The sequence below is a fragment of the Danio rerio genome, chromosome 3 (assembly GCF_049306965.1).
Source record: "Danio rerio strain Tuebingen ecotype United States chromosome 3, GRCz12tu, whole genome shotgun sequence".
Lineage (NCBI taxonomy): Eukaryota > Metazoa > Chordata > Actinopteri > Cypriniformes > Danionidae > Danio > Danio rerio.
This window is the reverse complement of record NC_133178.1, coordinates 12,176,618-12,202,871: the sequence shown is the minus strand read 5'-3', so window position 1 is coordinate 12,202,871 and position 26,254 is coordinate 12,176,618. Positions and strand designations below refer to the sequence as shown.

General features: G+C 39.6%; 1 protein-coding gene across 5 annotated transcripts in view; it reads right to left on the bottom strand.

Moving 5' to 3' along the window:
* The window catches only part of wizb (WIZ zinc finger b), a 46,081-nt gene that overhangs the window by 13,859 nt on the left and 5,968 nt on the right, over positions 1 to 26,254 (bottom strand). Inside the window, exons 3-13 of one of the 5 annotated variants that reach the window (XM_009299233.5) lie at positions 22,920 to 23,097; positions 22,604 to 22,688; positions 22,300 to 22,472; positions 19,869 to 21,335; positions 17,998 to 18,462; positions 17,705 to 17,841; positions 17,473 to 17,620; positions 9,204 to 9,353; positions 7,482 to 8,012; positions 2,983 to 3,438; positions 2,228 to 2,740 (exon numbers count right to left, since the gene is read on the bottom strand). In XM_009299233.5, coding sequence (XP_009297508.1) covers positions 2,228 to 2,740; positions 2,983 to 3,438; positions 7,482 to 8,012; positions 9,204 to 9,353; positions 17,473 to 17,620; positions 17,705 to 17,841; positions 17,998 to 18,462; positions 19,869 to 21,335; positions 22,300 to 22,472; positions 22,604 to 22,688; positions 22,920 to 23,097 — 4,303 coding nt within the window. Of the gene's footprint in view, positions 1 to 2,227; positions 2,741 to 2,982; positions 3,439 to 7,481; positions 8,013 to 9,203; positions 9,354 to 12,319; positions 12,438 to 17,472; positions 17,842 to 17,997; positions 18,463 to 19,868; positions 21,336 to 22,299; positions 22,473 to 22,603; positions 22,689 to 22,919; positions 23,098 to 26,254 lie in introns of those variants that run through there. The other 4 variants (XM_073944193.1, XM_009299232.5, XM_001341758.10 and 1 more) reach the window with 4 other exon arrangements.

The following is a 26,254-nucleotide window of genomic DNA, read 5'->3' as shown; positions in this document are numbered from 1 at the left end:
CATGAAGGTCATCAGTTCACCGAACTCACCGCTGTTTACTGAGTGTAAACACAGATACAGGGACACTGGAGCGTTTTAAAGCCACATTTCATTAGAGGATCACTCGTATGCCAGTTTATAAACAAACCAGCAGATCGACGTGACTTTAAAACTCTCCAGTGTCTTTGTATCTGTGTTTACACTCAGTAAACAGCGGTGAGTTCGGTGAACTGATGAACTTCATGGCCAATCACAGTCATTTCTGTTGAGCACGTGAACACAATGGCAAATCAGCAGTGTTTAAGAACTCGTTCAACAGTGCTCAAATGTTAGCGGGGAATGGACGTTTTTAAAATTTCAGTATCGATTAGTACTGAATTTCTTTATCGTGACAACCCTAAAAGGAACGCTCCTCTTTTTTTGTAAATGGTCTCATTTTACTAGAGATGGGAAGTTTGGCAGTTCATCTTACTGACTCGGACCCTTGAGTCTCGTTCATCTAGGTGAATGAATCGGTTCAATTTGCCAAAATTTTATTAAAATGTTACTGGTCACTTCCAAACACATCTATAACTAGCAAAAAAGTTGATCACATTACAAACAAATCATAACTAGAATGCTGTAAGGAAGAGAAAATAATCCTTCATTGTTAACCTAAGTCTTGTCTGATTAGGTCAGGTCACATCTTCAAATTTGGGTCGTTCGTTCACATTACACAGTCCCATATAAGCTTAACCAAAGCACAGGATAGAACCCATGATTATTTCGTCTTTCGAGTTTTCAGGTTTTTGAGTTTTCCGTTCATCATGTGATAGCATGTAAAGAGAGATGACTCCAAAAAAGGACTCGAGAGATGAACGGATTGAATCTTTTTCTGGCTCTGACTGCATATAATTGGCTTCTGTCTTTCCCATGATGAACGAACCACTCAAACCCAATTAAGACTCAAAAAAAGTACTTATCTTCTACCCCACCTGCACAAATGTGCGCATACGCGAACAAACTCCCTGAGAGGACTCATCATTCTCGAGTCACATAAAAAATTTATTCAAACTGAACGAATTTTTCAAGAACGACCCATCACTGCATTTTACAAGTCACCTAGAGGTAAACAGTTGAGTTTTACCATTTCTGAATCCATTTAGCCGATCTCCGGGTCTGGCGGGAGCAATTTTCCCTGCTAAAAAATCCAGCTTAAACCAGCCTAGGATGGTTGGCTGGTTTTAGCTGGTCAACCAACCTAGTTTTAGAGGGGTTTTGGCCACTTCCAGGCTAGTTCCCAGCCATTGCCAGCCTGGTCTTAGCTGGTCAGGCTGGAAAGGGACCAGCTAAAACCATCTAAAACCAGCTTGATCATCCTGGTTTAAGCTGAACATAGCTGGTTTTGGCTGGGCTCCCAGCCTGGCTAGGCTGGTCAAGCTGGTTTTAGCTGGTCATCTCCCAGCCTGTCCGGCTAAAACTAGGCTGTTAATTGCTGGAAACCAGCCAAACATCCTAGGCTGGTTTAAGCTGGATTTTTTAGCAGGGTTACCTTGCATAAACCACTGAATTGGAATGGGTCATTAGCATCTAAGTCAAAATAAAACAGGTGATGTATTTTGGTTGGTATGTATGTGAAATTACATCTATATCACAAATGTATACAACAACAAACTAAAACAAACAAATACAACTCCTCATGGGGGTAATTGGCTAAATCTTATAAAGACAGTCGGCGCATCTAGAATATGTTGCAAAGCAATGCAAACAGATCCTGATTGCGATGCTGTGTTTGTACCCTTGTAGAAAATGTTTAGAAATGTTTAACATAAATTGTTATGGTGCTTTCGGGTACTGGAAAGCCCACAATGAAATGGGATTTCATATAGCGTAATTTTGCATTCTTGAGGGCCTGTAGAAACTTTTTCATGACCTGGTACTGGGATTCTAGACCCCTGGTCTAGATGTTCTAGAAAATAAAACATTTTCATTTCCATCAGTTCTTTGTACACAAAGTAACTACGAAAGAGTCAAGCTCTTTTTTTCCAGGCAAGATGCTAAAGATCTAATGCGATTGGCTGGTCTTAGCTAAGCTAAGCTAAATATGTTCCAGACAGACCCGGAGACTGGCTGAATGGATTAAAAGAGGTATAACTCTACTGTTTTACTCTAGGGAAGTTGTAAAATGAGGATAATTCCAAGTCTACCAGATTAATTATAAATAATAAAGCTAAACAAGCATTATGTATGTGAGGGGGGAAAAACGTACCCAAGTTGACTGGATAAACATTATCTGAAGAGATTAAACTGGAATGTAGTGGCTCGGGGCTGTAGTGTTCATCTGCTCCCATGTCTGATCCTTTCATGGTAACTTCCACAATTTCAGGCTCTGGTTTTGGTTTAACCAGGTCCACTATTGGCGGAGAACTGGTGGTGGATGTTGAGGGTGACATTTTGTGAATAGCAGGCTGGTCATGGTTTGGTGTTTTGGCAAAGTGAAAAGGCAAGCGGCCAATAATATTCCCTGACGGGGAAGAGGACTGGAGCATGTGACGAGGCAGTCCTGGGCTTGGAGAAGAAGGGGATTTGGGGGACTTCAGAGGCATGATAGTTGGTAGGCCTCTGCGTACTATAATCTCTTTTAGAGTGTCAATAGGTGACCCGTTCACAGACCATTCGGTGATCCCAAGCTGACGCAGGTGGGATCGAGCATGGCTGGAGAGGCCTTTGCGATTCTCGAAAAGTTCTCCACAGAACTCGCAGCTCACATCTTTCAACGGCTCTAGCAGAAGTTTACAGAACAATCTTATATTAGTTTAGACATAAATATTACCTCATGTCACAAATGGACCAAACAACAGACAAGGACATGCATTAACTAGGGCTGGACGATTAATCGAACTCAAATCACAAACTCAACTGCAGTTGAAATAACAAACAGTGATTGTGTCAAGCATGTCTTCTCAAGGTAGCATGGTGTGATTTGTAGTAAATCTCTTCCAAAGATCATGTAAAAACACTTACCTATAGGAAAGGACATCATTTCTCCATCACTGAAACGAAGGACCTGTAAAGCAGAGGGTTTCAGCTTCTTCTTCGGTGGGCCCAGTAGGGTGTGGGTGGATGAGGTAGCTTTGGAGCCAATGGTTGTCTTCAAAGGGGAGGCTGCTGTTTTGTATAGGACAGGACTGGAGGGAAGAGGCCTCTTAGAGGACGAAGTGGAGGGTAAGAGGGAGGTTATGCTAGTCTTCTGGGACCTCAGGTCTTCGGGACCATCAGAAAGAAAAGAATTGGCTCTGTGCTTAAAGTCATCAGTTAAGATGAACCGGTTGAGCAGGTCAATGGGGGAGCCCTTGGATTCTGAGTACTCAATTCCAAAATGGCGCAAATGAGCACGAGCATGACTCGAGAGGCCTTTTCTTGTTTCAAACCATGCGCCACACAACTGGCAAATAATGTCTTTAGAGTCCATGTCCATCGCTAGAAAAGAGAGAAAGGAACAGAAAATTATATGCACAAGAAGAAAATTGAGGACCACAACACTACAAATATTTTATTAGCATTTAGCAAAGGGATTCCCGAAGTCTTGACTCTGGACCACATCTGGAGAGAATCTAATCTGGATCCACCCCTATTTCATGTTTTAACAGTAGTGATTGTGTGTGAGGGATTAGGGATACTTTCACATCTGTGCTTCAGTTCAATTGGTCCGGACCAAGGGCAACAAATGATGCATTGTAGCATTTTCTTGCCGTTTTTGGGTCCTTTTCACACCACACTGATTGCCTTGGTTCTGAACCAGTTGAAAAGAACCAAAAGGCAGTCATGTGACAACATACACATTACTCATTGGCCAGATGTTGTTCAACGTATTTCCTAAACTGCTTTTCGATTGGTCAGAATTAACCTGAGGGAAAATGTCAATGGAACTCCCGCAAAAACAAACAAACCGGCAGACACAAAATGTCGCTTTTGATTGTATCCCTGGTCATAGTATACTATCTAGTTTGTAAACATTACTTTAGATAAACTATACATTTCTAGAATGAAGCGCGGCTACAACTGGAAAACAATGTTTCAATTTTTTATTAAACAATAAATGAATAAATAAATAAATGTATTAATTTATTAATTTATTCATTGTTCTGTTGTTCATTTTTTCATTTTTTCATGTTTAAGTGCCAAAAACCTTTTTTTCATTTATTTTTAAGTCCAAAGAGAAATAGACTATTGTTTGCACTGTATTAATTGGTTATTAAGCACCGAAAAAAAAAAAACAATCACACTTTAAAATATAAAGAGTTTTCATGCTATTTCTCTAAACTAGTAGTGTTTTAAAATGAATGAATCCATAATAATCGTGATAACTGTGAAACCGTGATTATTCCTCAGACTATAATCGTGCAACCAAAATCTATAATTGTTGCATCACTAGTGACGAGTGTTTCCCAAAACCTGTAGTTTCTCTGTCACAAATCCATCATTTGAATCACGTTAGATATAACGTAAAATGCACATAATGATGCTCTAAACAGGGTGAAGTAACAACTTCTTTAGGCCCCATTCACACTGGGTGTCAGGTTCAACGCTTCCCATTCACTTTAAATGGGCGACGTCAGGCGTTGCCGAACTGCATTGTGGACACGTCTGCGCCACTTCAGTGGCGTTGCTTGCTGCAGAAGTTGGGACTTTCTCAACTTTTCAAGCGGCGACGGAAGCGTGAGCCAATCAGATTGCTGTATGCAAATACACCAGCTCAGACAGTGGCCGATTGCTGACTGATTTCATTTGCTAACACTGCTATGACGATCAAGTCAGCCCCAACTTCAGACACGCCCTCTGTCAAGCATTGGTGCTAAAGCCTCGTGTGAATGGGGGGTTAGAGAAGAACCCCATAGTTTCTTTGTTTCAAAAAATCTAATATTAGTTTTAATAAAAACATGCACTCGTTTTCCATATTAATTGAAATATATGTAAATGTTTCCTTTACAAATATTATTGAGAATATTCCTTATTATGTTCTAAAACATAAAATCACTTACAAAAGCTAACGAGTATTCTAATTTCCTATATATAAAACATATAAATAAATAATGAGGCTATTTATTAAGAAATTAAATTTTATATACATTTTTAGTAGGAAATGAATATAATCATATTTTAATAATAATATTAATTATGATGAAGATGCTGATGATTAAGTAGGATAATGTTTGTTTATTTTTTGAAAAGTCTACTTAAACAATTTGACACATGCTAACCACTGCAGAGATGTTCTAACTAACAAGGCCATGTCATATCCAGCAGGTGTTCTCAAACATTTCAGCCCGCGGCCCCCAAAATGACAATGCCAGTGACTCATGACCCCCAATATCCTCTGAGGTGGCTATAAAAACAGAGATATTACATGCAATGGCTCACATACACCAATAGACCCAAGTCTATTCTTAGTTAATTTTTTTTAATGTATGTCAGTGCTGTAAACGGGCCAGAAAGTTTAACCTGGTGTTATAAAATCAATCTGCTGCATCTGACACTGTTGCTGTGTCTTTAATATAATAAATTACCCCAGGGGTCGCAACCAATAGAACTATAAACTATAATAGTATCTATACAGTATATAGTAACTATAAAGAACTATTTTTTCTCTTCAGTAGGTTATGGACAATATAAGGTAAATCTTATGGTTTAATAAAAATAAACAGATTTTTGGAAATCACCAGGCGACCCCTCTTTATTGTCCCACGACCATTTAGGGGTCCCAACCCCCACTTTGAGAACCACTGATGTACAGAACAGATGCTTAATAAATAACCTACTTAAAATTGAAATGATTAAAAGGCTGCTAACTGATCAAATGACAGAATATGTAAACTTAGTTTATTTATATAATTAAATAATAATAATAGTTAAAAGCCTGGGTGTTGGTCCACAGAACGCTCTTTGTTTGAGGGCTACGTCACAAGCTCAGATTTGGTTGACCAATCAAAGGAAAGTTGGTGTTTCAGCACCGCCTACATGTGCATAATGAATTTTGAAGTTGTTTATCCATTTTCCTACCCTAAATTAAAAAAACAAATATCGAGTCAAAATCTCGCTTTTTCGATTCTTGTGAGCAAATGAAAAACGGAAAAACATTCTTTTTCCTTATTTTTCTTTTTCTGTTTGGAAACGGATATGGATTGGACAGAAGATACCCTGATTAGTCACCTATAGCTTTCATCATGAGCCACGGCAGTGTTCAAAATGACATTAATGTTTTCTAAGTGCACTGCGAAGGGAGTGCAATTGTCAATATGTACATCGCTAAAACTGAACTGTAAAAATTCTTTGAAAGCGAATTACACCTAAGAGAGATTACCTTAATGCTATTTTAAAAATAATTCCAAGTTTAAATGTTAGAATGTTCTAAATGAATAGGCCATAGGGGGGATAACTGGAAATAGAACACAGCCAGGAACTGTGTTTCTAACTGCAGCTCCAGAGGTGTAGTTGCAAACATACAAGTTTGTGACGCAGTTTGCAAAACTCCATTGGAACGATAGATTTGGGAAACGCCTAATCAACAAACTATGTTTGTAACAACACAACTTGCAACCTTAGTTTGCTAACAATGGTTTTCGGAAATGCACACTGAAACCACTATGAAACTAAGAGTTAACATTTCATGTGAATGGGGTGTCGCAATTCTCTTAGGAAGGGCTAGATACCCCTCTTGAAATGGAGATATACGACGGCAGTATAGCTGCAACCTGAAGCAAGGAGATGCACAAATTATTATTTTTCTTCATTAGTACAGATTTTTACGACAAACAAGCACATTAATATATTCATAACCGCGTTCGTGTTTTACCGTCATGCTTTAAAAAATAAAACGGCTAAATTTCGCTATCTATAATCCATAATCATTGCTCATGTATAGCAGTCTCACAACATTCTGACACTCAAAGACGCTCGAATACCCTGTCAGAAAAGTCTAGTGGTTGGGAATGGGCTTTTACAGTGTCTGCTATAATGTTAATGTTGTTTTTGGTGTGTTTACATGAATATGGCCTCTATGTAAATGTGCAATTTAGTTGCGATCTTATTGCCACATTAAATCGTTATGATAACATAATATTATTGCCTTCAGTGATTTCCTCAAGGTAAATACCAAAAGAATAACGCAACTGGATTAACTACAGCAGTCGCGATCATCAATCTCATATGAAGCAAGAGATCACGATGACGTGTGCAGATGTTGTAGTGATGTCCCATTTCTTAGGGGTAAATTTTGAAGTCTTTCCCCTCTACACTTTGTTTCAAGGGCCAAGGGGAAGGGGTAGGGGTACAAAACTAGAATTGGGATTGGGCCAAGGTGCCATTTCTCAAATCTTTATTTTGCTCTGTTACTTTTAACCTGAATCTGGTCATTGTATTATTAAATGTAAAATGCATTTAAATCCTTTTATAGTTGCTCAGATTTGGACCTTTGAATTGAGACTCCGACAACCCCTGATTTAGCACATGAGATGCTTTCTTACTAAGATTCAATGGGGCGTCCGTGTCCTGTGGTGCCCAGAATGGTTTGGTCGGACCGGAGGGGTTTGTAGACTGGCTCTTTCCTAAGATCTTATGCTCCTGGGATCGCAGTGGGGAAGACACAGGTAACAGCGAAGAGATGGGAGCCTTTCTTAGAACGGGGGAAGGGGACCGAGACTTTACAAATGGAGAGGAAGGCAGGGAGCCAGCTGTAGATGGAGTTGTTGGAGAAGGGGAAACTTTAATAGCTGAGAACATGACAGGAGGCTTTGTGTCCGACAGTCCTTCTTCAGTTTCAATGTCTTTCATGGGGCTAGGTACAGGAACAACAGGGACGTGCTGTTTGCGCTTCGTAGGTGATTGCGCATCTCTGGAATGATGCTTGGTAGCCTGGTAGAGGAGATCAATTGGCGCTCTGCTGTTCTCAGACATGCCCATGCCCGGCTGCCGCAGGTGAGAGCGGGAATGGGTAGACAAACCACGACGTGTCTCAAAGGTAGCACCACAAACACTGCATTTCAACAGGTTGGAGCCTGTGAAACAGAGAAATCGTGATTCAGGACCGATCAACACTTATTCATACTGTATGTTGGTCTGTCACAATAAGTAGTGCAATATATTGTCACAGACATGATTCTGAATCTGGACCCACCTTGCATGCCTTTAGCCTTCAATAGCACTAATTGTGTATGATTGTCTGAATAATGTGTGACATCTGTTTAGGAGAAGCACGGAAGAAGGTAAGCTGCTTTTTTATGTCTCTTTGGTGATGGTCGCAAATGCAACCAAAGACGATAGCTTTGAAAAGTCTCGATATTGTCATTTTAAGAACATTTAATAGTAATTATTACATTTATTTTTCCTATTTGTACCGGAAAAAATGCACTTGAAAAGTGGTAGTTCAAACAGATTGTACTATTTTGTCCTTATTTACTAACTCACAAACCTGTTTGAGTTTCTTTTTTCCATTGAACCCAAAAGTAGTTCTTTAAAAAAAAAACTGAAAGCATTCACTTTTCTCAATGGTTACAGGTTTATAACATTTTTCTAAATATCTTCTTTTGTGTGTAACAAAAAAAGGAAGCTCGATAAGCTTTGGAACCACTTGAAGGCAAGTAAAAAGTGAGCAAATTATTTTTTGGACTAAACTATCCCTTTAAGCACCCTAACAGACAATTAGATCTTAAAATGACAAATTGTCAACCGTTTTCAGATGTTTTTTGAAGATAACTAGTCACACCTAACGAAAAGGTTTCATTAGTTAATGTTAGTTATTTTATTATTAACATGAACTAATAATGAACAATACTAGTACAGCATTTCATACTTTAACATTTACTATTTCATAATTAAAATCCAAACACATGCTTGTTATTGTTAGTTAATAAACAATGAGTTAACATGAACTAACAGATAACTCTATTACCATTAACGAATGAATAAACACTGTAATAAATGTAGTTCATTGGTTGTTCATGTTAGTAAATACATTAACTAACATTAACTAATATAACCTTATTGTAAAGTGTAAATAAACAGTGAATTTATGTGCAGATTTTCTCCACATTACTTTGAAATGCAAGAGGTTTATTTCCATAGTATATATTTAGACTATATTATATAGACTATATTTAAACAACTGTTGATTTATTTGACAACTAACAGAAAAATAGACTAAAAGTAGACATAAAACAGATAAAAGAAGAGATTAAAATTCGTATTACCTCTGGGGTCTGTGTCTTTGGATTCAGGGCTCTCTTCATCTAAAGAAAACAGAGTCTTGTGTCCTGGACTTGTGGACAACTTATCTGTAAGGGGCATTTGGGTTTCATCATCATCATCTTCCTCCTCATCATCCTCAGCCCCCTCCCCACCTGAAAATGCAAAAACACACATTTCTGAATTGAAGTTAAACCACAAAAATCATTTAAAAATAAAATACTCACAATCAGTTTAAATGCAAGTTAGCTGACCGGGTCATTTTGAAAGAGCACATGTGAAAAGACACCCTTTATATGTTATATATAATTTAATAAATCTTTAAAAAGCCTTAACAATTCAAATCAGGTTCTTGCTTGAACTGAACAATCTTCCTCTCATATTTATTGGAGTCACACTTTACCCTTTCTTTCGGCTAAATGCTACAAATACATCAGTGTTAAGGGTTTATTATGGTTTTCCTCAACATCCTATTGCAGTACTTTAACCCTTACGTACTGCTGGGGATGTTTACATGCACTCTGGGGTGATTCTATGTCTTAAAACATCCACTGAATTAAACTGCTGTAATAAAAAAATATGCATCAGATAAATACTTTTTTCTGTTAATCAACCTCAGTCCTGATCAAAACTATTAAATTGTTTTTTAAAAAAAATGTACAGGATTTTAACTTTTTAATTGCCAAGCTCACAAATTATGTGAGTGATTTGGTGAAAAAAGGCTGATGTTGCTTGAATTGTGACTAGGACAGATCAAATGATAGAAGACTGAAACACCCACCACAGGAACGCAAGTAAAAGGCAAGTAAAAAGTGAGCAAATACAACTATTTTTGGAGTGAACTTTCCCTTTAAGTACTCTAACAGACAATTAGATCTTAAAACAACAGGTTGTCTGACCTAAAAGTTGTTTAGTTTTCACTTCTCAAACCTAACAACTACTCCAAAGGGCAAATTCAACAGGACTACTGTACAAGACTGAAGCAGCACTTCAGTCCCTAAAGTATTAAACCCATAAGCAATTCTTTTAAAAAAGGTTGGAAACCTGTAACCATTCACTTTAACATTTTTCTAAATATCTTATTTTGTGTTCAACAGAAAAAGGACGCTCATTAAGCTCTACTAAGGCAAGTAAAAAGTGAGCAAATACATTTTTTGGAGTGAACGATCCCTCTTTTTTCCACTGAACCCAAAAGTAGTACTTTTAAAAAAAGGTTGGAAATCTGTAAACATTCACTTTTTTAATGGTTACAGGTTTCTAACATTTTTCTAAATCTCTTCTTTTGTGTTCAACGGAAAAAGGAAGCTCATTAAGCTACTAAGGCAAGTAAAAAGTGAGCAATTACAATATATGGAGTGAACTGCTATCCCTTTAAGGACTCTAACAGACAATTAGATCTTAAAACAACAGGTTGTCTGACCTAAAAGCTGCTTAGTTTTCACTTCTAAAACCCAACAACTACTCCAAAGGGCAAATTTCACAGGACTACTGTACAAGACTGAAGCAGCACACTGTGATTTTCTTTTGAAGCCCCTGCTGGTCTTGCTCTATTCCGCATATTCAATATAATAAGCGTTCCTGTGGTGGGCGTTTCAGTCTTCTGTCATTTGATCTGTCCTAATCACAATTCTAGCAACATCAGCCCTTTTTTCACCAAATCAGTCACAAAATTTGTGAGCTTGGCAATTAAACAGTTAAAATTCTGTCATTACTTCTAAACAATTTAGTGGTTTGATCAGGACTGAGGTTGATTAACAGATTTATGCAAAAATAATATATATATATATATATATATATATATATATATATATATATATATATATATATATATATATATATATATATATATCAGATGCATTTTTACTGCAGTTTAATTTAGTGGATGTTTTCATCCCGAACATAACAAGAGTAATCAACCTGAACAGTGCACAAGGGTTAAAGAGGTAGTTCACCCAAAATTGAAAATTCTCTTATTTACTCACCGACAAACCTGTTTGAGTTTCTTTTTTTCCATTGAACCCAAAAGTAGTTAAAAAAAAGTTGGAAACCTGCAATCAGTAACTTTTTTCAATGGTTACAGGTTTCTAACATTTTTCTAAATATCTTCTTTTGAGTTTAACAGAAAAAATGAAGTGTTTTAAGCATTGGAACCACTTGAAGGCAAGTAAAAAAGTGAGCAAATACATTTTTTTAGACTGAACTATCCCTTTAAGGACTCTAACAGACAATTAGATCTTAAAACAACAGGTTGTCTGACCTAAAAGTTATATAGAGTTGACTTTTCAAACCCAACAACTAGATGCACATACTTCATTTACTACAAAGGGCAAATTTCACAGGACTACTGTACAAGACTGAAGCAGCACACTGTGATTTTCTTTTGAAGCCCCTGCTGGTCTTGCTCTTCTCAGCATATTCAATATAATAAGCGTTCCTGCGGTGGGCGTTTCAGTCTTCTGTCATTTGATCTGTCCTAGTCCCAATTCTAGCAACATCAGCCCTTTTCCTCCTCAGACTAAAACTGAAAATCCTCTGTGATGACATGCATTGTATGAAATAACCAGAGGGTAAAAACAGACAAAAGACTTTAAATTAAAGCAGAATATTACACTTATCATAAAAGGAAATAAGCAGTGCTGTCAGTTGTCTTGTTTTAAACATATTTTTGTGGAAGTGCGCGAAATGGTCACCAAGAGACGAAAAAGCGCAGACGCGCTCCATTACAACATTAAAAAAAGCACCTCAAGTAAAATGGCGAAGACTCAGCCTAATTTCAGCAATCATAAAGACATATGGGCACTGAAAAAAAGCCGTCATATTGACAGGACATCCAAAACTGCGCTTAATAAGTACCCAAACACGTCACATCACCACAAAATCACTTTTCAGATCGAAAAGTGTTCTGAGAGCAGGGGAATGAGTGGCTTTTGTGCGCGCGCTGTCTCTCACTGGACATTTTTCTGCCATATCAGTGATTTAAAGCGCACATCGGTTGTGACAGGAGCTTGTCTTAAATGTTAACACGATTGCATGCCATGCAAGATTTAAGAGCGGCAAAGCTCCGAGCGTGTGTGCATCTCTCATGCAAGCTCATGCACGGCGCGGAAGTGCATGCACTCACCATTCAGCGGCTGCGGCGCATCGGACTTATTACAGCACCTACAGTCAGACAATTTTTCCGCTATTGTTTGTGTCTGCGGGGAGGTGGAAGCAGCCATTTTGCCCCGCACACATGCACTAACGCACCAAGGCGTGACGAACCGAGAAAAGGCGGAGACTGGGCTAAATATTAAATGCCCGACATCAATTACAGTAATAAGGATTGCGCTAAGAAATTAGCAAGTGTTCTGCACAATCTTTACAACTGCTTTCAGAACAGCCTGACACGGATCCCAGGGCAAGTAGTGCCAAGCACAAGAAAGTAGGCTACTGTTTTTTTTTCTCTCTCTCTCTCTCTCTCTTTGGACTGACCAATAACCATTATGAGAAAATAGTAGCAAATGTATTTAAAGTGAAAGTAATGAATGAGACTATAAACTTTATATATTGTTTCATGCACCTCAGAAAAGACAGCCAAAACATTTACACCATTAAAACAAGAAGCAAATATTGGTCATGCTAACATAGTCTGATGAGGAAATAGCAGCAAATAAATTTAAAGTCCAAGTAATGAGTATGAACTTTATGTACATGTGTAATGTTTCATACACCTCGTAAACACAGCCAAAACCTAAGACAAGAAGGAAAATGGGTCAAAAGTGAAGCCGCTGTAGGGTAATTTAGTCTGATTTAGCACTCTTGCTAACACTTATCCTACATTTTCACAACAAATCATATCATAACTAACATTTCAGTTTAATTTCTTCATTTTCCTTAGGCTTAGTCCCTTATTTATCAGGGGTCACCACAGCAGAATGAACCGCCAATGCAACCCAGTAATGGGAAACACCCATACACTCACTACGGGCAATCATCTATAGCACATATCTTTGGACGGTAGGGGAAACCGCAGCACCCGGAGGAAACCCACACCAACATGGGGAGAACATACAAACTCCATACAGAAATGCCAACTGACCCAGCAGAGGCTTGAACCAGCGACCTTCCTGCTGTGAGGTGACAGTGCTAACCACTGAGCCACCATGCCTCCCCATTTCAGTTTTAACACTTGAAATTAACTACTTTATGACCGTTTTCAAGTGCACCTAAAAAGGAAAACTTTGTTTTTTGCTAACTTTCAGACCATCCAAAACACAGCTAGTTTTTGACTTCGGTAAAACATCTGCAGATTATTTTTGTTGTTGTTTTTTCTGTGACACTTAGTGATTCATAAAATGCAATTCAACAGCTACCAGCACTTTGAGAGTAAAACAAAATGTACAAAATAAAGTACAAGAACATTATTTTTTAACATGTATTACGGTCCAGAGCATGTGAGAGCTTCTTGTCACACAGTGAATATTTACTCCTAAGACTGATAATTTTACTTCCTAAGAACTCAATTGTACCATATAGTACACTGAATATTCATTGGATTGTACTGTTTTTTTTTTTAAAGTAAGTGGTTGCAAACTATTTATATACAGGTTTAAATTTATAATTTACACAAACAAAGTTAAGTTGAACATTACCAAGTTTAACTTGTTTGTTTTATTTCAGCCCATATGAATTGTTTGCAGCCACTTACTTTAAAAAACTAGTCCCAGTAGACACTGATTTTTGATGATGCATTTAAAAACTATGATGCACTTTATGAGTCAAGAACCAAACACTCAACTACATCTTTAAAGGTCTAAGTTTTTATTTTGGGGTAAACAATATCCTTTAAAGAGCCCCTATTATGTGTTTTTGAAAGCTACCATTCATGGAGTGTGTAACAGCTCTGAGAGAATGGAAACATCCAGCTGAGGTTTAAACATGAAACTGCACCGTGCACCATGTTTAAAACTATTGATTCTATTGAGTCGGCTCAGAGTCAAATGAATAATTCCTCCTTTGTTCGGATCTTTTGCCTGTACGTGTTAATGTCGATATACATCCCCAAATATGAAGTGCCGGATTCAGTAACGTGTACGTGCCTTTCCCTTCAGACACTAGTGGAGTGCGAGGGATCATAGGATTGATCATGACGTGAAGATTACTATCACTGAGAGATGGGTAGACACTGCGCTTTGGGGAATAAAGAGTTAAAGGGCACATAGTTTACCCCTGTTTTATGATTTAATATTAGTATTATGGTTCTTCTGAGTGTGCCAGTTTTGGTTCAGTTCAACACACAGTTCAAATGTTTTTATTATAATGTGTTTAAAAGTGTTATGTTGGGGGCGTGTACGCAGCTCGCTGTTTTAGAGGTGTGTTGCTCCACATGAAAATTAGTTTCGGGCTTCCCGCCCAACGTATCAAGGGGGCGGAGCCAAGAGCTCACCCGCTCTGTGTTTAGCAACAGACAGGCAGACTGTGAGACGGAGCAGGAGTGAGAGGATCAGCATTCAGCCGTACATGTATGACTCGGACCCAGACCAAGCAGAGAGTACAAAATTATTTGTGTCTTTGTATAGTTTTACAGACAACTGTGTGCTAGTTTTAAGTGCCGAGCTTGTACACCGATACTAATAACCACACACACTGAATAAACTTTGACTGAGGTACCGGATGTGCTGCGACACGGCACACCAGACACTCTCTATGGCGCAGCAGAAACATGAAGCGTCCTGAATCGTCGTGCCACGCATTCTAGAAATCCAAGCACAGGCCTCCATCAGGGTAAACACAACGGCGGCTGTCCGCGGCGCCCAGCCGCCTGGCTTGAAGCGCCATTGTGTTTACCCTGACAGAAACCTACGGTCAGCACTCCAAAATGCATAGCGCTGCGTCAACGTCGCGCCACGCAGAGCGGCGCTTCTGGTGTGGGACCTGCAGGCAAGTTTGTTATGCAACGCGCTTGCACTTTTCCGGCTGCAGCTAGTTAAGATCACAGGGAGCTTCTGTGAACGTAAGAAATGCAAACGGCTGAAGTTTAAGGTAGACGCAATGAAAAGTACACATGTTTGCAAACTTACTTAAAGATACAACCAATAATTCCGATTAGAGTGATAATGTGGAGAATATTGATCTTGTGTTGAGCCCAATAAGCCTTACTTCTGAAAATAGAGCAAGGGTGTTCCTTTAGCGATTTCGCTTTGACTCGCGCTGAAAATGGCAGACGTGAATCAACAAACTGAGGATATGATGACGCGCCTGTCAATCAATATTGGTGGGCGGGGGGACCGCACTCCTACGTCAAGTTGCGCTAGCTCTGAAAACCAATCCAATTGGTTCACCGTTTTATTTTGCTAAATTGAAAAAGGACTGGGTGTGTTTATATCACCCCAATATGACGGTCTATACACTATACTTACACACATGTCTTTCCAAACGGCTTGAAAAGTAGATTTTTTACCATAGGTGCCCAACAACACCACAGTATACCATGTGCTCTGTTTGCTCCTGTCATTTTTCTGATAAATTTTTTATCAAAATTTTTTATCGTTTGTTATTAAAGAAAGGATCAGCGAAGACTACTAATGTATGGGATTTGTCAGTAACTGTTACACGGTTTATATGGACCAGTTTCTTCTTCCTCCAGATCCTGTAAGTCATTCTCCAGAACATGTAAGCGTGATTAAAATAGTTTCTGTAGTTTGCAAAATATGTATTTAATTGTGTGTTGTAATTTCTTATCGCTCTGCGCGGCTTGTAATCACTTATCTATCATAGATCAGTGATTGTAATGTCTCTCTCAGGTTAAATCTGCATGGGTTATTCACATATTGCGTCCAAAACCACGTTAAAAACGCGATGCCTGCTTCTTCAATTGGTAAATTTAAATGCGTTTGTGCTCGCGATCTCCTGCTGTTTGTCGTTGGCCACCATCAGCTGTTCCTCACACACGTGGCGCAGTCAATTTTCAAAATAGTTCAGCTTTTGCCACTGTATGGATTAATACTGAATGTGTGTCGTTGATATTACTTGGGGTTATGGTTAAGGATAGAGGAATATACTGATGTTTAACTGCATTGCTTTAATGCACTCCTGCACTGAGCTCATGCATATACTCTGTGCTCTAACTACTTCATAACCATGTTGAGCGCTTCTCTTCGTCTCACGCTGAACCCAGTTGACCAATCACAACAGACTTAGTCATAGGACCTATCAGCACAGATTAGCACCACACTAAGGAGGGGTTTGGTAACAAATCATATGGGAGTCTTTGGGATAATTAGGTAAAAGTATACGTATATTATAAGATAATGATTGGAGAAGGAGGCGAGAACTGAAGAGCTGGGGAGGGGGTTGATGTGCAGCGCAAACTGAAGACTGAAGAGAGGTGGGGGGCAGGTATGCGAACTGAAGGCTGAGAAGCTGGGGGGATGAAATTCCAGGAGTTTTCCGGGAGACATAGCAAAATGAGAGATTGGTCTGAAATACGGGAAAAACTGGAGTGTTGGCAAGTATGATATCAGCCTGTTGTTGGAGACCCCCAAAACCAAAATATGACCTTTTATAATGCATAATAGGGGGTCTTTAAAGGACAGTACGCACTTAATAATTTATATTGACTCCAAATGCTCGAGCAGAGCCTCCTTGTTATCAAGTACGACTTTACAACTTTCCAAATAATCTTCTTGAGCTTCAACAAAAACAAACATCCTTACATTTGAGTAGTAAAAGAAACCTTGCACAATCTTGAATAACATTGTCAAACATTCATTCATTCATTTTCTTTTCAGCTTAGTCCCTTTATTAATTTGGGGTCTCCACAGCGGAATGAACCGCCAACTTATCCAGCATATGTTTTATGCAGCAGATGCCCTTCCGGCTGCAACCCATCACTGGGAAACATCCATACATTCAAATCATTCACACACACACTATGGACAGTTTAGCTTACCCAATTCACCTGTAGGGCATGTCTTTGGACTTATGGGGGAAACCGGAGCACCCGGATGAAACCCATGCAAACATGGGTAGAATATGCAAACTCCACATAGAAATACCAACTGACCCAGCTGAGGCTCGAACCAGCGACCTTCTTGCTGCGAGGCGATCGTGCTAGCCACTGCACCACCGTGACAGCCGTCAAACATTTTATGACATTATTGTTATTTTTAACAGAAGTTTTAGGAGTTACTTAAAGAACTTTGCAAATTAAAAAAAATTATAACAGGACTCTTAGGCTTCCTCTTTAGAAGTATCGAAAAAATCAAGCAGATTTAGTAAATCCCATGCACTCACCCTCTGGTTCACTGATATCGTGCTCTTCTTTCCAGCACTGTTTCAGAAAGACGGAGGAAAAGGTGTCGGGTTCTGCTGTCATGTCGTCCTCATCCTTCATATCTTTTCTGCTCTCTTGCTCTTCGTCAGAGTTTTGCTCTGGACTTGACTGCAGAGTATGAGTGGAGGCAGTGGGTAGAACAAGATTTGGATGCTTGGCAAAAAGCTGTCGGAGAATATTAATGGGAGATACCGTGACTTCCCAATTGGTGATGCCAAAGTCTCTGAGATGGGCTCGGGCGTGACTGGAGAGACCAGCCCTGGTGTCAAAACCGGCACTGCAGAACTCACATCGCATTACACTGAAGGTGGATGGGTCAAAGTTGGCGACTACAAATGGCAATGGAACATTAAAACATTATTTTAATCAAGTAAAACTGTATCAAAATAAGAACTAATTTAGAAATGCAACATTGAAACAGTCCTCTGTATCATAAAAATAGAAATCACATGCAAATCCACATTTAGATTCCAAAGTTTCCTCACCTTTTTTCTTCTTTTTCTGATATGAGAATTTCTTCTCGATGGCATTAACTTCTTCTGGGGAGATGAAGTGCCTAACATTGTAGCTCACGCCCACTCGGTTCAGGTGACCCCTAATGTGATTGGCTAGTCCAATGCCATTGTGGAATCGATCTGGACAATAAGGGCACTTTCTTTCCACACTCTTCAACAACCCATCTCTGTCATCATCATCATCGTCATCTTCCTCAGTTAATGCACCAATTAGACGACTGACAACATCTTCATCGTCTTCATATTCATCATCGTCATATTCCTCCATCACTATTTTTTCAGGAACTGCTGTGTTTTCTTCAATCTTCCCAGGACTGTTAGATTTGTCTTTTCTGAGCTTGGGTTCCTCGTCATCAGCAACCAGTTTTTTGCTGCTCTTTTTTGGTGTGGAGGAACTTGCTTTGAGATTCAACACAGTGGCAGGTGACTCCTTGCCTGAGGTAAAAGTTGAATGTAAAATTGTATATAATCAACGCAAGATCAGAATTGCATTATTTAGATGTTAATTCTAAACTAAATGTGCATGGGATGCAATGAGAATGACGACAAGCTGACTTCAAGGAGTAGTTCATCTAAAATTCTGAATTCCGAAATTCTTGACTTCCTCTTAGAAGGTGAAACAAGGTATTTAAAAAGAACTACTTATTTGTAAAGTATATAGTAACAGTAAATTGGGGTATATTGTCACTAAATTAAGACAGAATTCTCATTTTTGGGCTCAGCATTTACAACAGGAGCATCTAAGCCTGACTACACTGCAACCATTTAAGATCTCTACTGCCCAGCTGTATGAGAGAGGAGTTTGAAAGTCAGAGTCGAGAGACTCTATGAGGACCACGGGTAACTTGTTTCTTAGCTGGGCTTCCTGCCCCTCAACCAGCCCCAGCATCTCTGCTGCCCCTTGGAGGCTGGCTGAGAAGCTGCTCTTCAGCTGCAAGGCCAGGGGAGGCAACTCCACAAGGTCTGCAGGTGAAGGGACCAGGTTTAAACCAAGTTGAATCCTGGGATTTGCCCAGGTTTATGGCCAAGCATGATTCAATTGAACAATGGCTCATCTCCACTGAGCAGTATAGTACAGTATGGTGTACATTTATTTCTGATTTCACTGTCATAAGTACCAAAATAGCGACCAGTATCATATCACTTCTTTTGGGACACTTTCGTAAGGTTACCTAGCCCAACAGTAAGGTAGCAAAAGGTTCGCGCTTGACTGAGAATTGCTAGGGGAATAGGGTTTTTTTTTTTCTTGCTGACTATACTACAGTGATAACTGATAGAAGAAAATAACTTTACCATCAGCAGCGGCTAATAGTGAGCATCAACCAATGGGAGAGTAGTTTAACATCACACAACTGTGACAGCTGGCCAAGACCGATGAGAGTCACTATACTCTTTTATCCAATAGCCAATCAAACATGGAGTTGTACTGAACAAATGTGTCTTAACTGACTTAGGCATCATAATAAGACAACAGAATATGGAATACACACTCACACATACAGTATGCATGCATCACTACAAGACAAAAGACAGGTAATGTACATGATGTATATAGAATTGCAAAAGCAAATTCTAATTTTTCTGGTGATTAATGGCAGTATTATTTAATGTGACAAAATTATAAAGAACGTATGAGAAACCGATACTTGTCTTTCTGGAAAAAACAATTAAAATAGCTGAAACATTACGTAACTGTAAGCACTTATAATTTACATTTATGAATATGGTTAATATCTTTTCCAAAGCGATGTGTCATAAATTGCATGTATTTTTTTTTCTCTGGGAACTAAAACCTTGCCATAGTTGCACTGACTTCATGCTTTAACTTGGTTATGACTAACCTGTTTTGGAGACCTGTGTTTGATCATCCTCTGGTTCTGTTGTGGGATTATCTTCTTTATGGCCCATATATTCAGTCTGGTTTGAAATTTGGACTTGTGTTTTTACACCAGTATTTAGGTTGGACCTATAATCCAGCCTTGTACTCCCTCTCCTGCGGCCCCTTCCACCTCGGCCTCGTTTGTTCCCAATGCTCTTAAATGCCACATCCTTACGCCTTGGAACAGTCCTTGGATTTGATGATGGTAAAATGAGATGTTGAAGTTCCAGAACATTCTCTTGAATAGGAATATCCACAGTTGGCTCTTCTGTTTTTCTTGACTCCTCTGCAGAGTCTGTATTTGCTTGCAAGTTTGCTTTAACAGGCTGATCTGTGTCTTCTTTTCCTGTGGCTGCGGAAGCACTTTGACAAGGGTCCTGTGAAGAGCCAACGCTAGGTTGAGTTTCTTTATTTTTTTTGGATGCTCTGATGGGGTATCTCTTGTTTGGAGGTGAAGTGTTATCTGTTGGTGTAATATCTGCAGAGGACTGGACCTGTGCTTTCTTGCAGGACCTTTGCTGGAATCTGGGTGAAGTCCTATAGACACCAGCTCTTTTGCGGGTAGTGTGAGTCTTGGCATGCTCAGAAAGCTCTTGAGGCACATCAGTGCTAAAGTTGCACTTAAGACAAACCAACTGGCCACCACTGACCTTTGCTGGCTCTTGGATGACTGGCTCCAATGCATTACTGCAGCTGGCTTGCTCTGCCACACGCTTGTCCCCCTCACTTAATTTACCAATCTCTTCAAGAATTTTCTGCCGAGAATCCTCATGGCGTTGGTTATGATCTAGCAGCAGTACCTTGTCTAAAAACTCTTGACCGCACTCTATACATTCAAAAGCTTTTTTGTTAAGATGTCCGCTCCAAGCTTCTTTTTCTCCACTTTGCCATTTTTGCCCAGATCTATTGACCTGACCATGCTCTTGCATGTGTTCCCAAAGATGGGTACGCTTTTTGAAGTAAATGCTACATTCTACACATGTAAAAATATCTTGGGAAAGGCTTCCATCAGGTGGTTGTTCTACTACTGCCTTCTGCCTTCTCCGTACCTTTTCTGTTTTTTCTTCTGTAAATTCGAGCATTGCCTGTCGATCTTTTGTGGTTTTGTTGCGCCCTTTACCAGGGGGTCTTCCTCGTGTTCTTTTGCCAGTTCCTGTAGTTTGTTGACAGTTGCCCAAGCCAGAGAAAGGCCGTAGTATGGCCCTCTTTTTCCTTCTCCGCTGGATGAAGGTGCAATGTGCCCAAGGTCCAGGTGGTGGACTCTCTGGCTCAGAGTCTCCAGGAAAGGTGTACACATCTGCCTCTTTGGTGCTCTTCTCTTCCTCTTCCTGCCCTTTACGATTAAGCACTTTCCGCTTATCTTTGTCTTCCTTTTGGCAAACCTTTTTTGGCATAGTACCTGGTAGGCTGCTTACTTTGTCTTGTTCCACTGCAAGTAATTAGTTAAAGGTTTTTGATCAGAGTAGATTTTCATACCACAGAATATCATTAGGGGCTTCCGCACAAGAGGAACTTTCCATTGTTTATAGATCCACTTGCAAAAGGGACAGCATCCCAATAAATGGGAGCGATTTTCATTTTAGGAATGCCTTTTGGCGGTACAAATTAGTTACTACTTTAGTTAGGAAGAAAGGTACATTTTATATAGTGCATTCATTGTGTGTAACCATCCACCCAAAGCATGTGCTTCACTTCAGCCACAAGGCAACGGTGCCAATGCACTCACCACATTACAGGTGGAGAGGGTAAACAGTGATAGAGCCAATTCAGTGGATGGGGATGGGGGTAGGTAATGAGGATTAACGGTCAACAGAGGGAATTTGGCCAGGACACTGGGATTATACCACTACTCTTTAGGAGAAGTGGCCATGGAATGTTCAATTACTACAATGTCAGGAGCTGGGTTTAGCATCTCTTCTGTAAGACAGTGCTCACTGAGAGCATAGAATCTCCACCAGTATACTGGACAATATGACCCACACAGACCTCAGGGTGAGCACGCCATGCTGGCCTGACTAAGACAGTTTCCAGCCTAGTTTTCCAATGTGGTCTTCCATCCAGGTACTGACTGGTCCCAGCCTTCAATGAGAAAGTGATATGACTTTAGACTAAGGACCCACCATAGTATTTACTACTAGTGGCATAAGTGTACAATGATTTTAGCCCTCCGTTTTGCTCTTTCAGTCACATAAATTGTACATGTAGATTCCATGTTCATTCTCATGAAAATCACAGCTCTGATCCCATCCTATAATATTGCTCGCATGTCACTCTAGACTTCCTAGTGAGTCCGTAAATGTGACAAAGAAAATACCTCTGTGGGAACTATATTTCTTAGTGCCTAGTTCCTATAACCTGTGCGAAAGCCCCAACTGAAAGTAATTCGAACATACTCAAAGTTTTTATTTTACGTTTTGCTGTATGTTTCAGTAGGCTGGAGTCTGAAGATCTTGGCTCCTTGCATGTAACATCATCTTGATTCTCCACCTCCAGAGGTGCAAGTGGGACCTTCTCAAGAAATAAGTGCTCGGTTTCCACAGGTTCTTGGCACAGATCAGAATCAAATCTGTAAGCATAGGGATAATGATAACTAGGCCACATAACAGTATTTCTCTCTATCAAACCATTAACATTTAAAATCCTGTTGTATATACCTTTCTCTTAATCTGCTTTTCATTATGAGCATCTGTATCTCACCTTTCTTGATGTTGTCCAGAGGTGGGACATCCCGGGCTGTGAGCAGCCAGACCATGAGGGTTAGAAAAGTGCTGAAGATCTTCCTCTGACATAAACCATTGGAATCCAACACAAACAATATACACATGACTTAACAGAAAGCAGTAGACTCACAGTCATTATCTACAGCAAGTAGACAAACAGAACTATTACACTGTTTACAGAAAGACAATTTCACAGTACAAACACAGGTCAGCTTGATACTAGCGGAATGACTGCAAAGTCAGGTCTGAGTTTCTTCTCTGGCATGAAAATAATGAAGCAAAGGCTCAATTACCATCCAAGATTTCTTTCTCTGAGTCCGAGTCCCATGTGAGAGATGAGGGGAAGGCTGAAGATCGTAGATTTTTCTGGGTTTTGTCACAATTCTCCAGTGTGGTGAAAAAGCAGTTTGGACCTTCTGGATCCCCACTTCCATCACCCTTCTCAATGTCGTCACAATTCAGTAACTCCCCCTGTGAGTTCAGAAGGTTGAAACAAGTCCAATATTACCAGTTCTGTTTGGGAGAGAAATCAAATGTTGCAAGATCCTCATCCAGGTGTATACTAAAGGCTGATTTATACTTCTGCGTCAATCGCACACGTATGCTACGCATAGCCCTAAGCTGTGGCCGTCGCTGGCATGCACCTCTCAAAAAATGTAACTACACGTCGCAACGACGCGTAGCACAAGCTCTGTGATTGGTAGGCTTGGTGACGAGCGGCGCGAGCCGGATGGATCGATTGTTTACAAGTGTGAAGTCCTGTGAAGGAGCTCCGGATGGAAAGTTTTGTTTTGTGTTTACCTCATAGTTAAAGTTGTTGCATGTTCGCCAGTTCCTGCCTCAAAATGAGCGAGTTTGAGCCACTTGTACATTCAGGAAGCATTCAGGACAAACAAAACAACAGCGAACAAACTCGACACAGAGACACATTAACACCTCACTGCCAACTAGCGTTTCAGAAGTGTTAATGCAGACCAACAGAGACAGCGCGCAGAAGTATAAATGCACAGCTACGCGCGTTGCATGCACCGTGGGTTACGCCGATCACTTAACGCAGAAGTATAAACCAGGCTTAAAGGTGCTTTTCCACTGCATGCTACGGCATGGTTTAGTTCTGTATGGCTTATGTTTGGAAGCATTTCCAAATGTTTTTTAGTACCAATTGAGGTGAGGTTCCAAGCAAGTTGTACCATTAACAAAACATGTGATATTGAAACTGCTGATCCCAGATTGGTCCTGGAAAATAGTCACTATCAGCATCATTGAATTTGTGTCATTACCCCCAGACCAACATGTAATGGTGTTACACATAAGTACTGTGTTTCGTTATTATTACCCTTTAAATATGTGGTAATTAAATTACAGTTAAACCTAAAAGTATTACATTTTAATGTTAATTAAGGTAAACATGGGAACTTTAACCACTGAGGTGAGTTCTACATTAAAAAAAAACATATCTTTAGCAACTGCTAGTAGTACTCACCTAAAAGTTTGGTCCGTTCTTTAAACAAATCTACTGTATAACTTGGGAAACTGTGCCAGTTGTTTTGGTATTTGGTTACTATTGGTATGTTTGGATTAGTTTTAAAGCATGGGATGCAGCATGAAAGAGCAAGTACAGTAACCTAACAAAACTCATCATCACTTCATTTTAAGCAGGTATTTTGTAATGTGTAGTAAAATACACTTTAAAAGTAACCTTTCCAGCCCTGGACGCCAAACCCCATATATTTAAATACTCAGCAGCAGCCACTGCCTAAGAATATCCCTCCATCTGTAGCATCCATTGCCTCTGTGCTGTAAGTTGGTTTTTATTACACATTTGTTTTGTATCATATTCACGTTGATGCCATGGCAGTAGAGACAGCACAACTATAGCGATAATCCCACCCAATTTAAGCAGTACTAAACTGCAGTGGAAATGCAAAATAAGATGAGCGAAATTGAAGCAAAGCGAAGAGAAATAAGCCAAACCATACTGTACTGTGCAGTAGAAAAGTGCCTTAACTGTTCTAAAATCAACATAAGTGACGGAAAATGTACATCCAGCCATTTGCAACCAACAAAGTGATCGAGACTCCAACATAAATTTTATCACCATGAAGTGGTTTATTTTTTTATAACCATTGGCTGGATGTACATTATCCATCTTAATACATGGCAACTTCTAACATTAAGTAATTGGACACACAAAAAAATGATTTTAAAGAATAACATATTACTAGCGCACTACTTTAAATGATTCTTACAGAAAGTCTCAGTTGCCGACAGGCTGTTTTTAGACTAGACCAGTGGTCACCAAACTTATTCCTAGAGGGCTGGAGTCCTGCAGATTTTAGCTCCAGCCCTAATCAAACCCACCTGAACAAGCTAATCAACGTCTTACTAGGTATACTTGAAACACCCAGGCATATGTGTTGTGGCAAGTTGGAGCTAAACCCTGCAGGGACAACGGCCCCCCCAGGACCGAGATTGGTTACCCCTGGTCTACGAATGAACTACTAACTAAAATTCAATCGACATTTAAGGTTTAAGGTACTTTCATATAATTTCTCATTTAAAATCTTAATGGTCTAATAGCTTATAGTACATTACTTTGTACAAAACAATCAGTGTTACAGTGCTATTAATGAAAAGCTCCTCCAATTTCATATTTTCAATTTACTTAATTTACATATTTACTATTGGAGACATGAGACGGAGACATGTTAGATGGCAGCGGGTGTGTTGTGTTTTATACCTATTATACAATGTAAGCGTAATGTTATTTAGAGTTTATTTAAACAATGACATGTTATTGGGGGAATGACACCACAAATATAGCAACTGACCAATCAGATGTAAGTATTTCAGAGAGCCATGCAATATAATAAACTTAAAAATTGATCTAACTTTATCAAGGCAATGGGTGCGTCTCAGTCAGCTCCCTTGAAATTCTGAAGTTTACTATCCCATGTAGCCATATGAGATAACTTATGAATTACAGCTCAAATTTCAAATTAAGATTATACAGAGTCACCTGCAGCTAGCTCTCTGTAACTCTCACACGGTCGCCCACTGAAGCTAAGCAGGGCTGTGCCTGGTCAGTACCTGGATGGGAGACCACATAGGAAAACTAGGTTGTTGACGGAAATGATGTTAGTGAGACCAGCATCGGGTGCTCACCCTGCGGTCGGTGTGGGTCCTAATACCCCAGTTTATTAATGGGGACTCTATACTGCTCAGTCTTTCGGCTGAGACGTTAAACTAAGGTTCCGACTCTCTGTGGTGGTTAAAAATTTTAATCCTGGCATCATGGCCAAATCTGCCCTCTGTCCATCATGGCCTCCTAACTATTCCCATATCGTAATTGGCTTCATCACTCTGTCTCCTCTCCACCAATCAGCTGGTGGGTGGTGTGCGGTCTGGTGCAATATGGCTGCCGTCGCGTCATCCAGTTGGATGCTGCACACTGGTGGTGGATAAAGAGATTCCCCCCATTGTGTAAAGTGCTTTGAGTGTCTAGAAAAGTGCTATATAAATTATTATTTATTTATATTATTTAGGAAGTATTATGGTTATTATTACTGGTGTCACACAGGGTTCTGTTTTGAGCCCTCTCCAACTCATCATCTATTTACTTCCTCTT